Source organism: Mus musculus, chromosome 19, assembly GCF_000001635.26.
Source record: "Mus musculus strain C57BL/6J chromosome 19, GRCm38.p6 C57BL/6J".
Lineage (NCBI taxonomy): Eukaryota > Metazoa > Chordata > Mammalia > Rodentia > Muridae > Mus > Mus musculus.
The window spans coordinates 24,336,216-24,362,529 of record NC_000085.6 but is presented as its reverse complement, the minus strand read 5'-3'; the positions used below and the strand labels follow the sequence as shown (position 1 = coordinate 24,362,529).

Below are 26,314 nucleotides of genomic sequence, written 5' to 3'. Positions count from 1 at the left end.
ATGTCCTGCCCAAACTAGACGAAGAGGTGCCTGTGTGTCTATGGTCGCCTGTGTTTGGAATAGTAAATGTACAGAAGCCACCAGTCACAGTGACATCAGACAGACGTCCTGGAGATAAATATGTACGTGCATGATGGAGTGGACTGGGGCTGTAGACATTAATCACTACCAATGCTCATGCGTGTTCCGCTGCTGGCAGAGAAGTCAGTTCCTTTATTGAACTGACTGGCAGGACGTGAATGAAAACTGTTTGGTCCTTAATTGGTGCAAATCCCAAAAACGTGATTAAAAACAAAACCAAAAACAAAACCCACAGCTTTTAAAGAAATCCTGCCCCCACCCCAACCCACACCACGAGCAGGCCAGAATGCACTCGAATTTTTTGTTGTACTTTTAATGAATCTTTGTTTTCAGAATTGGAACTCCGTAGGTGGTCATTTCTAGTGACATGTGTATTTTCTCAAACTAGTACAAGTTATGGGTCGCAATGAATTATCATAATGAGCCTCCAGAGCAGTTAACTGAGTGGTTACTTTATGTGAGAAATTTTCCCGAGCCCTTACTTCTCTGCATTGCCGTATTTAATTTCCTCAAGCTCATGCGTAACAGGCAATGTTATCTTCACAATTTTATGGATAAGGAGACCCACCTAGGGTCACAGGACTTATGTTCTTTAGCCCCAACTCCTTAACCAACAAAATCTCTAAGAAGGAAGTTCTAGTTCTGATAAATACGAGCAGAAAACTCAGCATCGTCTGACCATGGCAATGATGACGAGCGTTTTGGGTTGTCTGGGTGGGGACTGTTCCCAAGCTGCAATTTCAGGGTGGTTGAGAATCAGGGTTGAGGCCCTCTATACCCTTTGTTTCTGTGTGAAGGACATTTAGCCCGTGTTAGCATCTCTTTTCAGAGGCTGAGCCCTGGGTGCCCTGACACAGAGCAGTCTTGTTTCCCATGGTGTTTGTTGCTCTGTGGAAGGGCCAGGCCGCAGTGGTATGCCTCCATGGAGAACTGACCGCCCTGGGCCAGTGATCTGCAATATCACCTGGCTCTCCAACTTCCCCCTCCATAGTGACATCACCCTGCTTCAGTTAGTTAGGGGAGGCAGGTTCTGCTTGACTATAAAGTCATACCCAGATCTCTGGGAATATAATGTCTATATCCCAGGCCTCTCAAATATTGTGATTCTACTCTTAACTGTTGTCTGTCTGCACTCTAAAAATATAACTTTGGCATCTCAAAGGATGAAGGGTGAGTCTCTGGCTCTAGCTCAGTGATAGTATGCTTAGGTAATATTCACAAGGCTCTGTTACATCCCTGGTGCTTGCTATTCAAAAAATAAATAAACAATAGGGTGAATTCTCTGGAATAATTGACCCTTGTTTACAATCTGTTATGTGCTCACCATTAATGGCAAAGAGGACTGAGACCCAGGAACCGGCATATGTCAAAGACTACACGGCAGCTCACAACTGCCTGTAACTCAAGTTCCAGAGTATCTGACACCCTCACACAGACCTACATGGAGGCAGAACACCACTGTACATAAAAGGAGATTTAAATTTTTAAAAAGAAAGACACTTAGAAAATGAGTAGCATGCAGAATTCTGGGATTTTAATCTAGCATTAGTTAAGGGCCAGGATCAGGTCTTCGTGTTTTCATTTCCTGAACAGCTTTGTGTGAAAGTGACAGGTATTCCAACAGTCTGTGGTCTGGAGAACTCACTCACACTAGGAGAGAAGGAGAATGTTCACACAGGAAAAGAACTCACTATGAGGAACCCACTATCTGAAAGATGGGCTTGGAAAAAGGGCCATCACTAAACTCAGCAAGATTCAGAGGTGAAGAATAAAACCAGGCAAATCAAAGTGCTTGGCAGGGCGTAGGCACTTGGGAGACTGGCTTATGGCTTCTCTGTTCTTCTGCTGATTAGGAGTGTGAGTGACAGAGTCTGCCTCGTGGATCTGTCACTGATCTGTGACTGAGCTGATTTTTCCATCTTCCATCTCCATGTTTTTCGTCTGCCTAACAGAGACAGCAGCAGTACCCAGCTCATGGGGCCATTGTGAGGGTTGAATCCAAGAGAGGACCATGGCATCCAACGTGTGAAAAGCATTCAATAAATGCTGTTAGTGAACCACATGTGGGGGTTGCTTCCTTTAACTTTGCATAGAAATGTCATGCTCCCACCACCACAGCAGTCCCTGTTGTAGTAGCCCCTCCCCCCCCCCCCAGTAACTAGGAGTGTTTTGGCTTTGCCGTTTTGCCTATGTGCCTCTCAGTGGACAGGGTGTGGCCTATGTGCTCTCCCAGAACACATGGACTTATAGGCGGGCTCTTTGAGTTGACTGACCTCCTGGGTCTTTTCCTTCTGCAGGTTCTGGAAAGCTTCAAGATCATGGACTACAGCCTTTTGCTGGGTATCCACATCTTGGACCATTCCCTCAAAGACAAAGAAGAGGAGCCCCTCCAAAACGTGCCTGATGCAAAGCGGCCGGGGATGCAGAAAGTCCTCTATTCCACAGCCATGGAATCCATCCAGGGTCCAGGCAAGTCTGCAGATGGGATCATTGCAGAGAATCCAGACACGTAAGTGCTGCCACACCCCTATCCTGATTCGGGTACCCCAGTCACTCAGTAGTTAATCCAATCACCTTATGGCACTCTGGGATAAATTCCTGGTTGGAGATAAATGACTAAAACCAGCTTCCTTTTATTTATTTATTTATTTATTATCCCTAAGGACTAGAGGTGTGGTAATTTCTCAAGTTTATATCAATCTTTCACCCACATGGTTTCTGGTTTTACATAGTTTCTCTTTTTCTCCCCCCTCATTTGTTACACATTCAAAACATCTGCCAGAAGAGGAAAGAAATGGACTCTAGATTTGAATAGCATGTACTTAAGTAAGCACCTGGCAGCATGTACTTAAGTAAGCACCTGGCAGCAATGACGTCGGCACTTCAGAGCTTTTTACCTGTGCAACAGGATTCTGTTGCACTCACCTCTCACCCTGGCAGATGTTGGCTCTCTCCTCAGACAGATGTGCTAGTAACTGCAGGCTTCATTTGCATAGGCATATTTGACAGTAGAAACCATTACAGCCGCTAAAGGTCGTTGAAATAGTTGACTCATTACACGTGAACTTGCTGAACAAGGAAACAAACGAGAGCGTTTCCTAGGGCCGTCATCGCCTGCTTTCCAGGATTCTCAGGCAGTGACTAAGCCAGGTGCACATTTGTCTTTCATAAAGGAAATTAACACATAGTTTGTCTCTGTTCATATCTTTGCTTGCAATTTCATCTAAATAGTCAACAACCCATTGAACAAATTATTCTATATCCATATCATGAAATGCTGCACAACTATCAATCACATTGCCATTGATGTGAGGAAATATTCCACCTTAGAAAATGTAATGTTCAAGTTGTAAAACTGCTAAATCCAATGATCTCTTCAGAATAATACACTCATACACACACGCCCTGCAGAAACATAGCTCAAGAATTAATTTTACAAATTTTCTTCTATGTATTTTTCTTTGTTGTTGTTGTTGTTTTGAGACAAGGTCTCTCTACTATGTAACTCTGACTAGCTCGGAACTCACTATGCAGACCAGACTGGCCTCAAACACAAAGATCTACCTGCCTCTGTCTCCCCAGTGCTAGGATTAAAGGTGTACACCACCATGCCACGTCTCTAGACCAGATGTGTGTGTGTGTGTGTGTGTGTGTGTGTGTGTGTGTGTAGTCATGGTTTCATGTAGTGCAGCCTGACCTTAAACTTTCTACATAGCCAAGAATGAGTACACCGTAGCTGTCTTCAGACACCCCAAAAGAGGGCATCAGATCCAACTACAGATGGCTGTGATCCACCATGTGGTTGCTGGGAATTGAACTCAGGGCCTCTGGAAGAGCATTCAGTGCCCTTGACCGCTGAGCCATCTCTCCAGCCCTCATATTGCCTTTTTTAAAAAGCAATATTTCATACTGCTCGAAAAATCCTTCTTTGCTCCTAATGTTTACATTGAAGCGGTTTTGTAATTACCTTCTTTCCACCCGAGTCATCACAGATTTGACAGCTCTGGAGTCATTATCCGTTAAAGTGATGAAAACTTGTGGCAATAAAGGAAGAGGTAGTCGAGAATTCTTAATGTTTTCAGTGTGTAATTAGTAATGAATTTAGCTCTCTGTACTCATGTTATAAAGCATCCTCCCCCTTGCTCTACCCACAGAATGGGAGGCATTCCAGCTAAAAGCCATAAGGGAGAGAAGCTGCTTCTATTCATGGGCATTATTGACATCCTCCAATCATATAGGTGAGACATCGGGGGACGTGGGCTTTCATTGTTTCAAAAAGTAATCAAAATATTTTTTTCCTTCTGAAAATTTACCGAATGAGGACAGTTTTACATTCTCAGTGGTCTTTTCTCCGTCTGCTTACTTTTTAGGTTAATGAAGAAGTTAGAACATTCCTGGAAAGCCCTTGTTTATGATGGGGTGAGTGACCTATGCTTTGTTAAACTGGAGGCATTTCTAGTCCAGCTGGGGCTGTCATTGGACTCAGAGGAGAGCAGAGAGCTTTGCGTGCTCAGAGTCTGAGACTGGGATGTTGGTTTGAGTCTGAGAACGAGACCACATAAACTTGAACAGCTGTTGAAGTAAGTGACGTCCAGCACAACAGCCAGGTAGATGTCAGGAAAGCGAACCTGTGGTTGCTTCTCTGTGGAATACGAAGGTTGCCTTTGTGAGGGAGAGGGGCTTTTTCAAAAGCTTTGAGAAGATGGGGTCTTTGAAATGAAAACTGGGCTAAAGAAGATTGTTGAGCCCTGACTATGATGGTGAACAGCTCTGGATTTGAACCAGTGTCCTACTTGACTGGCCACATGAGAAAGCAACCAGTTTTCTCATCACTGAGGGTCCAGTGCCTACCTGCTGTGAGTGTATGTGGGAGATTGCATGTTAATATGCAGCTCAGTGTCTAACACATGACAAGGTCATCGAGGGTGAAAAATGCAGACATGGAATGTATTTACAAATGCAGCGAACTTTTTAAAGGATTTATTTTATTCTTTTTAATTATCTGTATATTTGCATATGTGGATGTAAGTGTATGTCACCTGAGTGTCTGTGCCATGGAGGTCAGAGCATCAGATCCCCAGAGCTGGAGTTACAGCACCTACCTGATGTGGGTGCTGGGAACCAATCTTGGGTCCCCTGCAAGAGCAGTGTATGCTCTTAACCACTGAGCCATCTCTTTAGTCCATGTTATAAACATATATATTTTTTTTCATATATGCTGATTGGCAAGAAAATGTCAGGTGAATAAAAACATCAGATAGCAAACTCCCTCCTCACTCCTCTCTCATACATACACACTCATATCTAGATGTTGAATTTGAACCCTCTGCTGCTGACAGAACTGAGCCTCTCTTAGTTAATAACTGACTATGATTCTTCAGACTCTAACAGTCAAAGACTTGATGGCACATTTCTCTTTAAGATGGGACCAGACACCCTGCTTTGAAAGAAGATAAATGATAGATTGTGTTCTCCTTTCTGGAAAGGAATATGCATTTTTCAATCATGTGGAAAATTTTTAATAACCTTTCAGCATGAAAAGAACTATGGGCTGGTGACTGGCTTCCATCAGAATGTAACATGAAATTATAAGCCCACAGAGTTGTTGCTAAGAATCAGCTACAGGCTCAGTCATACGAAGGATTCCGCTTATGAAAAAAATCAAGGTCGGTTAATTTTAGGTCTCCCAGCTAAGAAAGAGAACCTCACGGCACCTTGAATACTAAGGTCACCAAGGTACCCTAAGGTCACTTGGTGTTTTCAAAGACACTTTTACACCATTACCAGGTCTATGACTTAGTCTCAAGTTAGCATTGCAAGCACGTCTTCTGATCTTTAGTTTAGCCATAAGAAATTATACATAACAACTTTAAACAGTAACCAAGACTTATTTTCGTTTGTTTGCAACTTTGTTTCTTATTTAGACAGGGGTTTTCCAGACCAAAGATAACAATAATGGAGGCCCATTATAGTCCAGGGCTGAGTGCAGTCAGACGTGGATTCGCTTTACTGCCTACCCATATTTCTAAGTCATAAGACCTGTTGTGAGAAACTTTCCCTGTAGATGGAAGCTTCCAGTACTATAGAAAGAGCACACATCACAGCAGAAACCAAAGTCTAGCCACATCTCCAGATCCCCAGGGGTCTGCTCAGCCTCCCTAGTGTGACTGCAGAGCTACGCCCTTTTAACTACCCATTGCAGAGTTACAGGTGTTTCTAACTCGGAGCACAACTATTCATAGGACAGTGTGTTCATAGATGTTGCAGATGTTTCTCGTTAAGATTAGAGTGTTTCCAATTAGGATTAAAAACATCTAACAGGATGTTTCTAATTAGTATCAATTCATGGGATAGTAAGGGCATAGATAGGGAAGCCCTGAGATGCTGGCTCTTTCCAGTGTCACACAGACTGCACCCCGGATGCAGGTCTCCTGACTTCTGGCTCAGTACTCCTTGAACCCCACGGCAGACCCTTCACAGTGTTCATACTTGACCTTTAGAAATCTCACAGTTGTGTTCCAGAAACCTACATTGAAAAACAGAGCATCTGCCAGATGAACGTAGAGAACCCGCTCCTTTATCCAGGCTGTTCTCTGGGTTATAATAAAACAACTTGTCAGTCCTAAGGTCTCCTGCCAACCACAAGAGGAACCCGACCCTTTAATTCAGTCCAGTCCTGTGTGGTCAGTAGCTAACACCGTGGGACCTCAGGCAGTCTTCTTGCCTTGTTACCTAGTGATGAAACAGCACTGATTTAAATGTCACTCTTACGCTAGGGATGCTCTGTGTGTTTCTGTTCTTTCCAGTGTAACCAGGAAGGAACTGTGTACTTCTTATCTGGCTCTTGCAAAGTTGCCAATGTTCCTAGCTAAAAGTACAGGTACAGATACCCCATTTAAACGGTGTATTCACCACAAGTGCCACCCTTCATCCAGGATGGCACTTGGATTGCTAGATGTCTGTTGGAGCACATGAGTTCCTCCCATGACCTGGTGGTATTGACAGGACGGACAATTTTCACTTATGGGTCACAGTCCTTTGGCTGTCTCCGCAGTCCCTTCATGCTCTATTTTGTGCTAAGTACATAGACTCTGTACTCTGACTGCATAGACTCTGTACTCTGACTGAGTCTTGTCGACTGCCCCCAGCCAGTCTTTCTTATTCCTTGCCATGCTTTATTTCAGACCTTGACTAACAGAGCCTTTTTCCAAGAGGTGAACCTGCCATTTCTCTTTCTATTTTCCAGGACACCGTTTCAGTTCATAGACCAAGTTTTTATGCAGATAGATTTTTAAAGTTTATGAATTCCAGAGTTTTCAAGAAAATTCAAGGTAAGGTTATTAAAGTTTCTTGTGTGTAGCACTTGTGACTGATGTCACCATATATCTGTGGAAATTTTGTTGGAAAACAATGGGGATTTTTTTTCTTACTGAAGCGGTAGCAATGACTAATTATGGTTAAATGTCATGATTTAATGATGCCATAATTATTCGCCCATTTTTATATTAAAAGAAAACACAAGCTGAGGTTGTGGAGCTGCTCAGTCAGTGAAGTGATATGAAAGAAGGAGGACCCAAGTTCAGACCCTTACCTCCCGTGTGCAATTCAGTATAAGCTCTGCACTGGTGAGGGATAGACAGAGAGAGATTGCTGGAGCTTGCTGGCCAGTCCATCAGCACCATGTTCAATGGGAGATCCTTTCTCAGAATACATACATACATACATACATACATACACACATACACACATACACATATACACACATACACACATACACACATACACATGGTGGAGAGGAATTGAGGAGGACACACAACATCAACCCTTAGGTCTCCATATGCTCACACGCATACAATATACAGTTATGCTGTTGAAATACGGATTTATTTATATGTAGCCATTGCCACCAATAGCTTAAAGAAAGCCCATATAGATTTAGCTCAGCTGTGGCACTTCCCAGCATGCACAGGGACTCCAGACTGATCCCCAGCCTGCAAGAAAAAGATCTCTTCCTCAAAAAGGAGAAAGTTCTTAAACCAGTATCCTGTTCAAACCGTAACTAATTAAATAAATAGAACAAACTAAGCCCAAAGCTAATAATAATTATTTTGAATCAAAGTGTGTATGGATTGCTGGTATCTTATTTATCTTTATACTTATGGGGAACTTTCTATGTGCATAGACCAGGCTGGCCTCCAACTCAGAAATCTGCCTGCCTCTGCCTCCCAAGTGCTGGGATTAAAGGCATGTGCCACCACTGTCCGGCTTTATAACACAAATCACAATGAGTTAGTCAGCCCCAAAATCATGACGTTAGTAATCATAATTTTTTCTTACAATATTTGCTGCAGTTTGAAAATCCAAAGGAAACTCTGATCATTATTTAAAAGCCCTCCGCCCAGACCCACCTAGTACAAAGATGTTGGCGTACTTCCTCCTGGACTTTTTTTAAGTGCTTTGTGCATTTCTATAAAGCTGGTGTCCAACAAAGCACGGGACTGGAGATTGCTGTGTGCAGGGTTCGACTTGGCACCACACATGCAGCACAATGGTGACTCCTTTTAGGCTCCACCCTCTGGGTTTTGCGTATGATTATAATTAGTTTCTCGGATCCTGAAATATTCTAAACATCATTTGAAACTGAAATGCAACATGAAAATTACAAGGGTGTGCCATAATCTTCTAGCCACTCTTTCAGTTTGGGGCAGTTACATCATTTCTCCTTTTCCTATTTCTAGCTAATATTTTTATGAACATAGTTTCAAATAAATGTTGTGTCTAAATCGGGATTATTTACATGGGATGGAGTTCAAAATGTCAAGTAGGATATTAAATATACATCACTACAGAGAAACCAAAGGCAGCCCTCAGCCTGCTGTAGGCTTTTTAAATTATGCCGTTCTGATACGTAGAAAATGTTACTTGATAGTTTTATTTTCTCAAGTACTGGTTAAGTTCATGCATTTCTCATGGTTTGTCAGCCATTTATAATTCCCTTGAGAATTAGGCTACGTAATATTTGACCATGTATGTTGGGTGTTTATCATTTTTCCAGATGATTCACATAAGCTCTATGTTTATATAAATCTTCACCTTATTGTTCTGAGACCAGCTTTTATATACAATTGGCTGTCTCAATGGCATCTTAAAATTTATTGTCAAATTGAGATCACCCTCTAAATTACATTTTCTGCCCAAGGTTTTCCTGACCTAAGATGAGCCATAAAGTAGTGTTTATTCAGACTGCAAGTCTCTGGTGTTCAGGCTTGTGGCTCATATTCTCCAAGATTTTATGCCTCTCTTCCCACCGAGCCAGTACTATATAAAGTTTTAAAAGGACATGGTCCTTTAATGCTACACACGCATCCAGTTTTGGAAGAGCCTCCTCCTGGAACCTCCTCACTTTGGTAGCTGGGGTTTTTTTGGTTGGTTGGTTGGTTGGTTGGTTTGGGTTTTTTTTTTTTGGGGGGGGGGTGTTTTGTTTTGTTTTTCTTTCCTTAATGCAGTACAATAGCTTCTTTGGTTCCAAAAAAATACAGCATGTATTACAGGCTTTCCCAACCTCTGACTTATGCTTCTAATGTAATAAGTCTTATTTAAAAAAAAAAGATGAATTGTTTCTATTTAATGTGTATGAGTGTTCGCCTGCCTGTATTTATGTGCACCATATGCATGCAGTGCCCACAGAGGCCAGAAGAGGGAGTCAGAGCTCTAAGTGTCTCTCTTAGTTGAGACTAACTGAAGTCTTGCATCTATCTCCGAATTCAGCCCGTGATGACAGCACACTTCATTAAACCTCTGAGGAACTCCCAAGGCCTTAGTATTCTTATAGAAATAGTTCAACCTTGTAACTCCTCTGAGGTGTTAGGGACCCCCAGCAGTCCTCAAACCATGACTCATATTCTCTGACTTAGAAATCAAAACGTGTTCTACTTAGAAATCTAAAGCTACCATAGCAAAGAACGGGAATGTGTCACAGTTCATAAAACATTAACAAAAGCAGGGGGAGTGTGCCAGCAGGCACCAGTGTGGGGATAATCACTTCTCCCTGGAAAGAAAAAGTGAGCATTGCTCAACAGAAAACAGAGCAAAGGAAAGCCAGCTTCCTTGGTCTACTTAGTTATCATTAAAATCAATTGTGAGCAGCCAAGAGGAATGGCAACATTAGTTGTTTGAACATCCAAAATCTCCTCTACATTCACACAAATATACATGCATACACACACACACACACATAGGCATGCATGTATACACATATACATATACATGCATCCATGCACATACATGTGCATGCACACCTTAATCAGAAAATGAAATGCTAAAAGCTAGAAAACCAACCATCAATTAACCAAGTAGAGAAAACAAGAAAGGCCCCTGTGGTTCACTCTCTAGCCCTGTGACCTGGAGCGTACCCACTTTTCTGCCCTCTGTTTCTAGTCCTGTAGAAGGGACAGGCTCCCTCAGACGTTTCAGCAATTTGAGATATGCAATGTGAGTGTTGGCTTCCAGACTAAAGCCTGAGTCCACAAACTTTTTTTTTAATCATAGTGACAATATTAACCTAAAGCTGCCTGGGAGAGAGCTAAGCCTTCCCTGGAATTGGGGAGATTGCCCTCAGTTCTTCCCTTGTTTGTGAGTCCCGGAGTCCTTCTCCAATTAAATCTGACCACAGAAAGCCCTAATGAGCCATGCGATCCAAACTCAGGAGAGTCCCGAAGCTAAGCACGGTGGCTGATCTATTTGCTGCTGGCTCACCCTTTAAGCAAACCTCCAAAGGACTGCCAATAACAAGTTCAGGGGAAGCACAAACAGGTCTCAGCTTCCGTCTTTTCCTCTTTCCTCCAATGAGATTCTCTAGCAATAATCAGCCAAGAAGAGTTACTGTAGGGAAGCCGGAACATAAGCGTCACCGTCATCAGACTACAACTCAAGCAGCGCCTACCGAAGAATCCTCTGTGAAACCACAGGCTTCAGGCGGGCATGGTGGCATGGGGGAGCGCATTTTCCCTGGCCCACGTTCCCAGCATGCTTCTCGGGTTGGAGAATGCCATTCAGATAGAGATGGGAGTGAACTATACCTCTACAAAACCAATAGGAAAGAAATTTCAGTGGGAAAATCACTAAGAAGCAATCAGAAGTAATGTGGCTAAATCAGGCAACATGAGTATACAATCAAACACGGGCACATTTAGAAAGTCCTGGTCCCCAGCTAATAAAACCGGGGTCATGAGAACTCTCTGCACTACCATCTGCGTTAACTGGCTCTCCCAGCCCTGTGCCAGCAGAAGAAAAACAAAGAGGAGGAGAGGCAGTTCTTTAGCAAAAAAAGAAAAAAATTAAAGTTCACCTCAAATAAGACTATTTCAAAACACAAAGTCCAACTCCCGTGTGTTTTAGAATGTTTTTCTTAAAATCAAACCATTCTGAGCAAATAATATAGCCAAAAACAGACGTTTTGATCTCCCTTGCTGTGGGTAGATATGAAATAAGACCTTGGTTTTCTAGTCTCAAATTATTTCTAATAGGTTAACTAATAAGTAGAATATTAAATGTAGAAATCTGAATCTGACTTGGTAAGTTTTATTTCTTTAGTTCTGTGGTAAGGGGATCTTTGTATTGTTTGGTTTGGTTTGGTTTGGTTTGGTTTGGTTTGGTTTGGTTTGGTTTGGTTTTTTTTTTTTTTTTTTTTTGAGACAGGGATTCAGAGATCTGCCTGCCTCTGCCTCTGCCTCTGCCTCTGCCTCTGCCTCTGCCTCTGCCTCTGCCTCTGCCTCTGCCTCTGCCTCTGCCTCTGCCTCTGCCTCTGCCTCTGCCTCTGCCTCTGCCTCTGCCTCTGCCTCTGCCTCTGCCTCTGCCTCTGCCTCTGCCTCTGCCTCTGCCTCTGCCTCTGCCTCTGCCTCTGCCTCTGCCTCTGCCTCTGCCTCCCAAGTGCCACCATGCCCCAGCGTCTGTGGTTGTTTTAAAACAAGATCTTATTGTGGAACCCATAACTCTTGCCTCAGCCCTCTCAGTTCTGGGACTGCCACTGTGCCTGGTTACAGTGAGACATGCCCCACTGTGCCTGGCTTTACAGTGTGACATGTCCCACTGTGTCTGGCTTCACAAGGGGACACCACCCCGGTCTGCCTGGCTTTATAATTACTCATCCTTGTTGCCCAGCTCTGAAAGCCTCGCCTTCTAAGAAACGCTGCAACTCCATCGCTGCACTGAAGGCAACCTCCCAGGAGATCGTATCCTCCATCAGCCAGGAATGGAAGGACGAGAAGCGGGATTTGTTAACCGAAGGACAGAGTTTCAGCAGCCTGGATGAAGAAGGTAAACCCTTGTAACTTTCTAAAGCAGAAAAAAAAAAAATTCTAGTAAATTCTACAATTAGTGTAAAGTCACAGTAGAATAATTAGAGACTGTCTGCTCCAAGAGATAGCCTATTAATAAAATGTTACATGTACACAGAGTACAATAAATTTATATAACTGTGAAATGCCATAGAAACAATGCATGCTGTATGATTTATTATAAAAGTAGTAATGCTAAGATAGTTAAAGAAAACATCTATCATCCACCTGTTTAATGATAACAAATGGTAATGTATTGGTATTTGTTTTCCTAAATTTTTTTCTGTGTGTGAAGTACAGATACACACCTGCAAATGCACCAGTGTGTACACGTATGTCACTAATGTAATAAGTATGTACACTTATGTCACTAATGTAATAAGTGTGTACACGCATGTCACTAATGTAATAAGTGTGTACACGTATGTCACTAATATGATAAGCCTTTTCAGCTTATTTAGAGCTGCTTTAGTAAATTTAAATAAGTGTTGAGACTTGTTCATTTGGTATGAATGTCTTGGATAAACAGAAAGCGATTGATGTGAACTTTTTGTGCCTCTTTTTAAGAACTGTGTGTTCTGGAGGTTTGACAATGATGCTCTGTAGACCTTGTATTGTTTTCTTTCCCCGTGGCTTGCTGGCTAGGGCTGCTGATACAGTGGTGGACAGAAGCGGTAACTCTAGGCAGCCTTGCCTAGTCCTGATTTTAAAACAATGTTTCTAATGGTTCACTGTTTAAAACGATGCTTGCTCCGGGCATGGTGGCACACGCCTTTAATCCCAGCACTCAGGAGGCAGAGGCAGGCGGATTTCTGAGTTTGAGGCCAGCCTGGTCTACAAAGTGAGGTCCAGGACAGCCAGGGCTATACAGAGAAACCCTGTCTCGAAAAACCAAAAAAAAAAAAAAAAAAAAAGAAAGAAAGAAAAGAAATAAAAAACGATGCTTGCTGTATTTCCTTCCAATTGCCAGACCAAGAGACTTCTTTTCCTTATTCCTAATTTGCCAAAAAAAAGTTTTTAACAAAACAAGAGTACTGAATTTTATTAAATACTTTTATTTATCCACTGAGTTGATAATTTGAATTTTCTATTTTAATCCAATAAGGGGAAGTGATGTTTTATATATTTCTATCAATTACTTCTTAGTCTTTTTTTGGTTGGTTGGTTGGTTGGTTGGTGAGTTGGTTTTGTTTTGTTTTGTTCTTCAAGACAGGTTCTTTTATTTATTTGTTGGTTGGTTGGTTAGTCAGGTTTTGTGTGTGTGTGTGTGTGTGTGTGTGTAGCCCTGGAACTCACTCTGTAGACCAGGCTGGCCTTGAACTTACAGAGATCTGACTGCCTCTGCCTCCCACATGCTGGGGTTAGAGGCGCACACCATGACACCAAGCTCTTTTGGATCATTTGGTTCACAACAAATGTAGACTTTTTAAAATGAGTATATTCTTTGGAGAATCTCCAAATTGTGTTTTCCTACAGAAGACTCAAGGCTTCTTGCAGATACCTTCTTCCCCATAGAGTCTTCAGAATAGATTACTGCTTCTATCCTCCTTCTATTTTAGTGTTTGTCTCCTTATATTAAATTGAATTTCTCTATCATATTCTTATGTCTAGAGTTACATCAAAGAGAGTTAATGAATTGCCTATGGGTGGTTGATGTTGTCAACTTAGTGTGCTCTAGAATCACCTAGGAGACAAACCTCCAGGCATACCTGTAGCGAATTGTCTAGATTAGTTTAACATCTAAGCACACTTCTGAGAGAGTGTCTTGATTGGGTTAATTGCATCATTCCCTGGGCCTTCATCCTGGTCTGCATAAGAGGGAGAAAGCTAGCTAAGCATACACATTCGTCCCTGTCTGCTTCTTGGGCACAGAAGAGTATGACCAGCTACCCCACACTCCGCTACTGTGACTCCCCACCATGATGGGTGGTTCCCTGGAACTGGGAACCAAAATATAAATGGGCCTTCTTTTCCTGAGTTGCTTTTTTTCAGTTAATTTTGTCACCCCAATAGGACAAGTAACCAGGTCCTTTCTGTACTAATAACAGCAGTTCCTGGTAGATGCCCACCCCTGTCCTCTAAGCAGCCTTTTGTTGGCCTCTACCTCAGCCAGCTACCTGATTTCTTATAGGTATCCACAGTTTGAGAAATAGACAACAACGTTTGTTTTTTTTTTTTTAATTACTCTCATTTTAACAAACACTTTACTTTTTGTTTTCTTTTGTGTTTTAAACAGAAATCTTGTTAAGTTTTTAGGCTGGTCTAGAACTCATAACTAGCCTTTCTCGGGCTCCCCAGTAACTAGCTATAGTAAAATTAAATATACTTCACTGCTCCCAGAATACCTAGAAAGAGAGGAAGTAGTCCACCTGGGATGTGATGTGCACCTGGGATGTGCACCTGGGATGTGCACCTGGGATGTACACCTGGGATGTACACCTGGGATGTACACCTGGGATGTACACCTGGGATGGGTTTAGGGATTTTTTTCACATGAATTATTAGAGCCATTGCTTACATATTTGGGCACTTTTTACATGTTATCTAAACTTCAGTTCAGCATTTCCTGTCCCTGCTCCACTTCCCCTCCATGCTTCTTCCCCCACCTCATCAAATATTCTTCTTCAAATCTAAAATTCAGGGGCTGGAAGTAGATTGGTTGTGGGGCATGTGTAGGGTCATCCCAAACTACTATAAAAATAATAAATGGATGGATGGATAGTTACATACATACATACATACATACATACATACACCTCAAACTCATCTGGGGCCATTTTTCTGTTTTCCATTTACACAAAATACATCATTTGGGACCTTTTGTATGTATCTAGCAATGTCAGAAACACCCCAAGGCTGTACTGTATTCATTAGCTTTATTTCAGCTCAGTTTGGTGAAAGATAGAGAATATGGAGAAGCCAAGAATGGTGGCGCCCGCCTTTAATCCCAACACTCACAAGGCAGAAACAGACAGATCTCTGAGTTCCAGACCAGCTTGGTCTATATAGTGAGATCCAGGACACGCAGGGCTATATAATAAGAGCCTGTGTCAAAAAGAGAGGGGCGAATTTGTATGGATTCTGGATAGCTCCAGGCCCAGGTGGCTGCTGAGCCTGGATGGTTCACCCTTCCTGAGAGTGACATAAATACTTCCTTGGACTCCTAAAATTTTAAATAGAAATAAGAATTTTCTCACTTTTAAAAGGGCAAGCTTGCTATTAAAAGAGGATGTTAAGAAGAGGCCTGGTTTGTGTCCAGAAGTCTGTTCGGGCTCATGTGGGATGGAGATGACCCTGGCTGTTGTTTTGTTAAAGTGCTTGTTTATGTCCCTTGAAGTCTGCCTCTCACATGGAGGGCAAAGCAGTCCTTTATGTTCAGGCATCTGCTAGCCATCCTTTTAATCTCCGCCGAATTATCTCCTTAAGCTTCTAGGAGTTTTTATGCCATCGTTTTGAAAGAGTAAATCACTTTATTAGGTTTTTAAAAGAGCATCCCTAATGTCATTTCCATAAGCCATTTTGGAAATTAATGTCATTTCCTTTCTGTCTAACCTGTTTGCAAGCAGCTATTTTTACATTTCTGTTGTAGTTCAGAAGAGCTCGGTTAATTCATCATTTCATTTGCAGCCTGAGACATGAGATGAACGTTTTTGACTCATTTAAGTTACTGCAGACCTAAAGGGGCTTGTGCTACTGAAATTCACGAGTGCATCTTTGCCTTTACTCCTCCAGCCCTGGGATCCCGACACAGGCCCGACCTGGTACCCAGCACTCCATCATTATTTGAAGCTGCTTCCTTAGCGACCACAATATCATCTTCTTCCTTATATGTCGGCGAACACTATCCACATGACAGGACTACCCTTTACTCAAACAGGTAACATTCAGCACCGTCAGCTTTGTCCATCAAGCTGTTACTCGGACAACCTAGGGGCTAAAGCAGTACCTTAGAGATGGTGTCCCTAGCAACCAGATGCGCCTGTCCCTGCCTCATGTGCCTTAGAGATGGTGTCCCTAGCAACCAGATGTGCCTGTCCCTGCCTCATGTGCCTTAGAGATGGTGTCCCTAGCAACCAGATGTGCCTGTCCCTGCCTCATGTGCCTTAGAGATGGTGTCCCTAGCAACCAGATGTGCCTGTCCCTGCCTCATGTGCCTTAGAGATGGTGTCCCTAGCAACCAGATGTGCCTGTCCCTGCCTCATGTGCCTTAGAGATGGTGTCCCTAGCAACCAGATGTGCCTGTCCCTGCCTCATGTGCCTTAGAGATGGTGTCCCTAGCAACCAGATGTGCCTGTCCCTGCCTCATGTGCCTTAGAGATGGTATCCCTAGCAACCAGATGTGCCTGTCCCTGCCTCATGTGCTTTGTTTTTGCTGTTGCAAAAACACATTTAAAGAAAAACACTTCTTTTTCCCTTTGCCGCTAATCATTACATTTTTGTAAAAATAAGTGATAAACAGTTATACACTTGACTCCATGCAAAAAGACAAAATTTTCATCATTTTTTAGTGAGGTGTGTGTGTCTGTGTGCGCATTTGTGCATACGTATGTGGCCATTCACAAGTGTGAACTTGGTATGCATGTGCCGTGCACATGTGGAATTCAAAGGACGACCTCATGTGCGCCAGTTGTCATCTTCCGCCTTTTTTGTGACAGTGTCTCTGTTTTCCTGCCTCATAAGCGAAGTTCATTGGCCCAGGAGCTGCCAAGAGTCTCCTGTCTGCCTCCAAGATTGTGGAAGTAGAGATGTACTTGCTTTGTGTCACCTTTTACGTGCTCTGGGGAGTCAAACTCAGGTCCTCACATTTGCTTGAGTAGCAAATGCTTTCTATCCAGTGAGCCATGTTCATAGCTTTTTACCCACCTCTGCCTCCTGTTTTTGAGACAAGGGCTCAATGTAGCACAAGCCAGCCTTAAATTTACATTCATGGTATGTGTCGTTCATTCATCATACTCATCAGTACTCTCGAATATATATATATATATATATATATATATATATATATATATATATATATACATATATTTTATTTATTTATTTATTTATTTATTTATTTATTTATTTGCTAATATTGCTATGGATTGAACTCAGGGCCTCAGCAGCGCTCAGCAAGCACTCTGTGACTCTGCTACAGATCCCACGAGCAGATTCATTAAAATAACCTCTCTAAATACATATTACTCATGTAGCTACAAAGACACTTCGTGCATTGTTTTGTACGTGAGACCTTAATGACTAAGGTAAAAAGAATGTATCCATGGCTTTCAGAGCTGCCACATCTGTGAGTCCAGAGTTCAGCATGGTCTTTGGCGAGCTAACGTTTGGTGGTTGTATCTTGTTGCTCTGCCTTCCTCTTGGCTGCATAGAAGAGTCCAGACTGTTGGGTAGCAGATGGGGCAGCACTGGCTCTGGAGAAGCGGACAAGTGTGAGACAGCGGGGGTTGGTTTGGATCGCTTCACCTGCAGAACCACCAGAAAGCTTCCTTCCTCTGTAGATGACTTAAGTCACTTAAAGTACATAAAGGACATTTGACTCGCCCAGCTTTCTAGGTTTGAAGACATTCAATGTGACATATAATAGCTTAATATGAATGCGGGCTATGAATGTTTAAATCTGGCTTCTCAGTCAAGCCCCTCGATGTATGGTGCAGCAGATGCAGGGGGCTGTACCCCATGAGTGTAAGTGACACTTGGAGGGTAGCAGAAAAGTCACAGCAAGGCTTCAGCAACGTTAAGAACAGTTCTCATAACAATGGTACTTCTTTATAGTTTGCTACTATGGTCATTATCAGGAGCGTATCATTCAATGCCCTCTTGAATCATTTCCTGAAATTTCCAGCACTAAGGGAATGGTATTTGGGGTTGGGGTTTTGTAATGGTTGTGGTTCTTGGTGGTGGTGGTGATGGTGGGTGGGTAAGTGGTTTGTTGATATCAGAAGGGTTCTTAAGTGCTCTATCTCTTGGTAAGAGCTATTAAACTCCTGAGCATTCGCAGGGATTCTTCGGGCTCTGGCCTCCCCCTGAAGCCAGTCCTGTGGCCAGATAGAGTCTAGCTACCTCTCCATGCCCGCCCACCCAGCTGTGCACTCTGGGCACTGTGCTCTAATTATGCACATCTTCTCTCCTGCTGATGCTAGCTCACCTCCAGATGTGCATGTGGGAAATGGACCAGTGAGCCTTCTGTCTATAATACTCCAAGAGTCTTTCCCCTCTCTTTGGTGCTCCGTTGCTTTAAGCAGTTTTCTCTGGCATTCTACTGTGGTATTTGGGATCTCATACTTAGCTATCAGTCAGGGTTCAGTTGCAAGAACTAAACATGGACTCCATCGGAAGCAGAAGGGAGGAGCTGGGTGTTTGCAGTGTGTGAGGGAAGGGAGGCCCAGAGGCATTGATCAGTCATGGTCACTCCACTGAGCCCACCCTCCTGCAGCTGGGTGGTGCTCAACCTCTCCCAGAGACAACTGAGAAAGCATTTCTGAGATCCCAGGACGCCCTTACAAGAAGCCAGCTAGCAAGCTCAGGCAGTTTCACTTTTCCTGACACTTCTCAGCTGATGAGGAGACCTGAGGACCCTCTGGGTGCCACCCTTTCTTCTTCATCCTCTTGCCTGTCTCCTGCCTGCTCTCCCCACAGGCGTTTCTGCTGTTAGCCTTCTTGTGTACAAAAAGCTGGAAGATCTACCACAGTTACCTTCTCCTTAGGGAAATCATGAGGATCAGAGACTCAGGGATGCTAAAAAACCCTGAAGAGAAATATAGCCCGAGGAGCCCTGGGAGTGAACACCCCTGAATGCTTAGCCCACCGAGCTCAGCCCTGCTTATTTAGCAGGGAAAGCTAATCGGCAAACTGTCCTTATCATGGTTGTCTTATTTCTTTAGTACAGTACATGGTATTTCTTGAAATCAGAATTGACATGATTGTAAGTGTCTCATCTGGCTTAACTAAGTTTTAAAACCAAATACAGACAGCCTGGGGAGAAAATGCATCAAACAAGGAACGGGAAAGTACATCAAATATTGACATTGCAATTTACAGCTGAGATTTTTCTGTTTCTCTGTGAGTCATATTTCTGTTCCAAGTGGCCTGCTTTCTCATTTAAACACGTTATCCTTATCTGTGCTCATATAAGCTATAAATACTTCAAGTATCTGCTGTCGTCCTCTGTGTCTTTAGAGCCCTTAACGTTGAGGCATTGAACGGCATCCAGAGAAGTCCACACCTAAATTATGTATTGCAGTAGGAAATGGCTGTCTCTAGAATTCTTTTTAGACTATCTTTCTTTGTGACTTTTAAAGTTCCACTGGTTTCTTTGAATCTGGTTTGTTAAGTATACTCTCAAAATTGACTAGGGAGCAAAGAGAAAAGTTATGATGCCTTAAAAGTATATTTTTAACTGCTGATTGAGAGTATGTTCTCTCTCTCTCTGTTTCTTTCTGTTTCTGTCTCTCTCTCTGTCTCTCTCTCTGTCTCTGTCTCTCTCTCTCTCTCTCTCTGTTGGGTGGAAGGTATGTACATATGTATGTACACATCTGTCTTTCGAAAAGTCAGGAATCTGCCTGCCTTTGTCTCCCTGGTGCTAGAAATCTGAACTTGGGTCCTTGTGCTGCTTGCTTGGCAAGCACTTTACCAACTGGGCAGCCTCCCCAGCTCCAGAAGTCCATACTTAAAGGCTCTACTATAAGATCTTAGGTTAGAGCGTATGGCTCACAGGAATACAAAGACACTCCATCAGCAACCTGCCTCACAAACAAATCATAGGTTATAAATCTGAATTCCTGGTACTTGAATTTTTCTTACCTACTGAGAAATCTGTTCTTCGAAAGGAGATATGAACTGAGTGCCAACAACTAGAGGGGCAAATAGGTTTTATCTCCAAACTAAGAGCAATTCAACTTAGTGCTGTGAAATAAGTTATATACATGACTATTCATTCTTTCCATGATTCCCTGCACAGTTGGGAGCAAAGCTGGGGCTCTGTTTATGCATACAGGTTGAAAGCTCACTTCACCCCCAATGTATCTGTGCTCCCCCATCCCAGAAGCCCTTACCAGCATCACTGTGGTAGCTAGTCTCATGTATTTGTCCGTGTTTTCCTGGTGGCTCTCTCTAACATCTAGCCCACTATTAAAATGTGGAGTTTTATGAGAAGAGCAGATACCATAGGAGAAGCAACTGGCCATGCTGGGAGCCAGCTGGCAAAACCTTTCTAACTGATGAGTCCAGCAGCTAGATCTCAGGCTGCTGATTCGGAAGGTCTGACAGCAGTCCTGAGCCCTCTTCTTCCCCCATGAGTATTGTCAACCTAGGAGCCAATGAGCTGATTCCTGCAGCTATGAGTCTCTTCTCCCAAACTGGTCAGATTAAAGCCATGGCAGGAGAGCCCTCCATGCTAAAGTAGGTGAGAGACCCCTTGTCTTAGTTAGGGTTTCCGTTGCTGTGAAGAGACACCGTGACCAAGACAACTAAGAAAACATTTAATTAGGTCTGGCTTACAGTTTCAGAGGTTCAGTCCATTATCATTATGGCTGGAAGCATGGCAGTGTGCAGGCAGACCTGGTGCTGGAAGAGCTGAGAGTTCTACATCTTGATCCACAGGCAGCAGATGGAGACTGTGTACCAAACTGGGGATATCTTGAGTATATATGAGACCTCAGAGCCTGCCTCCATAATAACACACTTCCTCCATCAAGGCCAATATACTCCAACAAAGCCACACCTCCTAATAGTACCAATCCCTATGAGCCAAACATTCAAACACATGAGTCTACGAGGCCATACCCATTCAAACTACCATACCTTTCTTTAGAATAGTCTAAGAGATCAGGAAACAGCTATACAGAGTTCTGGTGTCATAGTAAGTCAGCTAGTAAGAGTCCAATTGGAGCACAGAGCTCCAGGGTCTAAGCCTCCTGTTCTTTCCCTGAGCCACCCTTGCATCAAGGACTACAAAGACTTGATCTTCTTGTGTGCTGTAGGCAGCATTGGTTGTCTACCTTTTCCCCTAACATCAGCTCTGGCCCTGGATTTGTGCTACCTTGCTTTGCTACATAATAACTAAAAAATCTGTAATGAACAAAGTGGCAGGCTTACTTTAGGGTCTGCCTATGCTGGTCTAGAGGTCATTGGCTACTTTTATTAAAAACATTGTTGTTCTGGACTGTTTTCTTTTTCTATTATGGTTTCAGTCGCATTTCAATTCATCAATAAGTATATAATAAAAATGCTCTTTAAGGTATGTCATATTAATTTGAGTTCATAAGGAAACTGACATGGCACTTCTTTTTTTTTTTTTTTGAGTCATTAAGAAATATATTCAAGGGACTGGTGAGATGGCTCAGTGGTTAAGAGCACCAGACTGCTCTTCCAAAGGTCCTGAGTTCAAATCCCAGCAACCACATGGTGGCTCACAACCATCTGTAACGAGATCTGACTCCCTCTTATGGAGTGTCTGAAGACAGCTACAGTGGACTTACATATAATAAATAAATAAATCTAAAAAAAGAAATATTTTCAAAAGCCCTTATATGATACCACCTGACACAGCGAGAGAGTATTTCAAATGCATTATATATCTGTGTACATTGCCTAACAATCAGTTTACTTAAAAAAGATTATCAGTGTTTCTAGGAGAGAAATCATTTTGTCAGTACGTATATTTTAAGAACTTCAAAATAGCAAAAACTCTGTGAAGTTAAACATTAAGAAAATGCTAATTTCAAGCACAGTGGGGAAAATTATCAATAATGCATCCATGATGTTTGTAGAACATGATTTTAGTATTTTCAACTGTTAATATTCAACAAACAGAATGGCACTTCTTTTCTTTCCACCTTCCCTGGGTGGCCTTGAAACTGCTACTCTGCCCACTGAGAAGTGACTCTTGCTAGGAAACCTGTTTGGTTTAGAAAGACTTGTATCTGTGCTCGGTGGTGGCAGGATTCAGAGGAACCTAGGGGACCAGGTAGAATAGGACTGAGTGGGTGTGCCAAGGTGTGCTCGGATTCCAGATCTTTCCCTAACCCTGTTATGGGCAGAACATACTACGGTGTTTCTGTGCTTGTTACACCTACCTGCTGGACCCAGACCCCAATCCAGGACTGTCCAGCCCCTTAGGTGAAGGTGATATAGCCTGTGGATGATAGATTTTCAGTATGGACTCTCCAGACTTCTTCCTCTGGTGTCTTCAGCCTTGGAGACAGTCTTGCTTACTCTCCTGCCTCAGGTATTTCTCTTGCTTTTTCATCATAATAAATCACCACTTCGAACTTCATCAGCCCTCAACCTGTCCCTTCTGGCCACGGAACCCTGGGCAACTAATTTACTCTTGTGTGCCACGGTTTTCCCATCTGTAAGAGGTTCCCATTTGTAATGAGTAAATTATACCCTGGTCCAAAAGGATTGCTTCAAAGAGGAACTGAAATAATGATCAGAAAGCAATGATCATGTCTGACCCTGGAGCATCCCACCACGAAATCCTTTGTTAGCATAAATAACCAAGCACTCTGAGGCGTGAACACCCAGGAGCTTCCTCCCACATCCCCCCTGCGGGAAGCAAAGTGTACTTGTTTTGGTAGAAAGCACCAGAGGATACTTTGCTACTCAGAAGCCAGTCAAGAAAATAGAGAACCCACTTGGAATTTTAAAGTGAGTGGATTTAGAGGGTGCAGGGAGGCTAGAAGAATGGGGTTGGAGAGGTGGCAGAAACCCAAGACATCCGCAGAGGAACCAGCTCCCACCAGACCCCTGCTACCTGGGACCTTCAGCCACCTTCCAAGCAGGGTCAGTGGAGGATGGCGACAGCTGAGATAGCGGCAGGAACAGAGCCAATACTAGAGACACTGCACACATAAGGAAGGAGAATAATGAGGGAGAAGGGAGCCAGGGCCTTCTGTCCTCACCTCCTCATCTGTGTCCGGCCACATCTCAACTGGTGAGACCTGGCAACGGAAAATCTTTGGTGCGGTCTGCCTTAGGATGGAGGCCTCAGAGTGGCAAAGGACACTGCAGAGCCGATACAAATAATAAAATAAACAAACAAAAAAAAACATAAAAAAACAAAAACCGGGTTCCTGTAACATCTTTTTTAAAAAGAAGAAAGATGAGAAGCGTGTGGAGAGAGAATTGCAGGCATCAAAGCCTTCTACAAAGGAGAGCGCACACAGGAAGCGAAATCCACCTCAACTCCTACATGACGAACCACGGAGCCTGTTTATTAACATGCCAATGTAATCGTTGTATGTAAAGTAGCTGCAATTTTTCTAATGATCTGTGCAATTAGACTCTGCAGTATTTACCAAAGTGTCTGGCTTTCCCAGGTGCCGTGCCAGAGTGGATGCTGCTTATAAATACCCTCTTGGCTAATTCCAGGCCGGTGGAATAGACAAAGCACTTTGTTAGCTCCAGAATCCATCAGGGAGGCCTGATGGGCCCTAGGAGCCCAGGTGAGGCTGCAGGCACAGTGAGCAGGGAGAAGAGCTGCCGTGCACATTCTGGCTTCTGGACCTAAGACCTTAACCCATGCCATCAGCTGTCTGTAACTTAGTCTGGAGCAAGGAAATGCAGTGTCCCTAATATCTTCTGAGAAAGTAGATCACCAAATGAAAGTTCACATTCCCAGGATCCTGAAGTAAAGACTTCCAAGAATATCTGCTGGGACAAGGACTTCAGCAGCCATGCTAGGGCTCCCAGGGACTCTGAGGGAGGCCTCGGGTGTCGCTCCAGGTGTAGCTGTGGCATGCAGAGCACATCCAACCCTGACAAAAGCTTTGAGATGTGCCTGTTCGTTTTGCTTCTCCTGTGTCCCCAGAAAGCTAAGGGAAGACCGTGGATTTCTGTCACGTCTGCTGCACCTGGATTTTACCAGATGGCTGTCTTTTTTTTTTTTTTCTTTTCATTTTTATAAACTATAGAACTGCTTGTGAAGTGATTGGCTATTCAAATGGTCCGTCACGGTTTCCAAATGGGCCGAAACGTGAAGTGACTTTTTTTTTTTCAGATACATGACATTTTATGAACAGTAGGGCTCAGAAGTAATTTGAGAATACTTTTTTTTTAAGGGATTGGTGTGTGGTATTGTTTCTAGGTCCCTTTCATACATTAGTGAGATTCTTTCCATGGGTCCAATTTGTAAGTAAGCCATATTGCCAAAAAGGAGGAAGAGGGGTAGGTGGTGACTCTGTTGACCAGACTTTAGAGAGATGGAGATGGATCGGTAGCTAAGAGTACCTATTGTTCTTGTAGAAGGCTCAGTTCACCAGCACACTCAGCTCCAGGGCCTGACACCTTTAGCCTCTCTGAGCACCTGCACTCACATGTACCGCACTGCACACAGACACACACATACAAGTGATTAAAAATAACACGTTCATGCCAGATGGGGTGACACACACCTTAAATCCCAGTCCTCAGGAGGCTCAGTTCCCAGTGAGCTTGGTCTGCACAGGCAATTCCAGGTCATCCAGCCATCCAGGGCTATCCAGAGAGACCTTGTCTTTAAAAGAATGAAGCGTGCTTTGTTTTCATTTTCTTGGCTTTCAAATCTTGGCACTAAACAAAAAAACTACATCCTGGACTGAGGCAGGCTAATCTCTGTGAGGTGAAGGACAGCCTGGTCTATGTAAGAAGTTCTAGGCTGGCCATAGCTACATTGTGAGACCCCGTCTCACAAAAATAAATAAATAAATAAATAAATAAATAAATAAATAAAAATTTTAAAGATACCTTTTCCCCCTTGGCTGCAAGGGAAATGTGTTGCAGTGGACTATCTCCGTCAGCTCTCCAGATGTCTGGCCTCCCTCCCTGGCCTTCTAGAGAACTCCTTGTGCTTGGGTAATCCTTGTAATGTGTGATACATTATCTGAAATACAAAGCATAACAAAATGCCTGTGTTTGCAGATTATGTTAAGAGCAGGACCTCAGTCCCTTTACTCAGGGACTTTAGTTGCAAAAGTACTAAAGTCAAAAGTGCCTTTGACTCTGGCCACTATGAAATGTGTGTCCCAGCTCAGGGCCAAAATGCTTCTCTGCTCCCCAGCTGTCCTTGATTGCCCTTCTTCTGAGGTCCTTGGTCATAGCTAAACAGAGACAGTCTTTAATCCCCTTGGGTTTCACCGCCTCTTTTTGTTCTATGTGAGAGTCACTTTGGGCCTTCCGGGCCCTTAGAAACACCCCTCTCGGTCCTGGCCTTTTGAATCTGTCCATTTGGCTAGTCTACCTGACAGCTGGCTGGTTCCTTTGCGGAAGCTGGGTGTATACATGGTAGCTTCCTACTCTGGACAGCTCCTGATCACGTGGTCTTTCAGAGGGTAACACCAGACCAGGATAATCCCTGCCAGTCCAGCTGCCCCCAGTACCTTAGCTTTTCTTCAGCATGGTCCCCACTGGCCCACCCATCATATTCCCTTAATGTAGTTCTTATATCCCACGTAGTGAGTGGTGAGTGTCTGAGCTTGCACTCCATGGTGGGTGAACTCTTGTTACCCATCCAGCTCCCTCCCCTCCATCCAGGGGACTTCCGGTGCAGGATGTTGCCTGAAGCCCGAGTCAAGTTTTGTTTCTCTGACAAATATACAGGAAGAGGAACCAACATAATTTCGCCCAACATAAGAATAAAGTAGATCCGTTTCCTGGTTAGTCTTACTGCTATCTGTGGAATCAGCGCCACAAATGTCTTCTTTGTTTAGATTAGTTGATCACTGGGGAAGGGCGCTGGGGAGGAGGGTGGAATGCCTGCTACCCACAGTCACTAACTTCAGAGACATGCTCCTGCCTGGCCCCTGTAAGCCAAATGCACCCACTGTCCCTGCCTGCTTTGGGTTTTTATTTATGAGAAGATCTAGAGACTTAGGTAAAATCAATAATAGAATAGAAGGTGGTGATAAACTCCCAGGCTAGAGTAA

At 43.3% G+C, this 26,314-nt stretch overlaps 1 protein-coding gene across 2 annotated transcripts in view; it reads left to right on the top strand.

Moving 5' to 3' along the window:
- Pip5k1b (phosphatidylinositol-4-phosphate 5-kinase, type 1 beta) overlaps nt 1-26,314 on the top strand; it is a 261,079-nt gene that overhangs the window by 193,343 nt on the left and 41,422 nt on the right. For both annotated transcript variants that reach the window (NM_008846.3, XM_006526763.4), the window contains exons 8-13: nt 2,379-2,590; nt 4,236-4,319; nt 4,452-4,500; nt 7,328-7,412; nt 12,241-12,396; nt 16,149-16,293. In NM_008846.3, coding sequence (NP_032872.1) covers nt 2,379-2,590; nt 4,236-4,319; nt 4,452-4,500; nt 7,328-7,412; nt 12,241-12,396; nt 16,149-16,293 — 731 coding nt within the window. The remainder of the gene's footprint in view (nt 1-2,378; nt 2,591-4,235; nt 4,320-4,451; nt 4,501-7,327; nt 7,413-12,240; nt 12,397-16,148; nt 16,294-26,314) is intronic.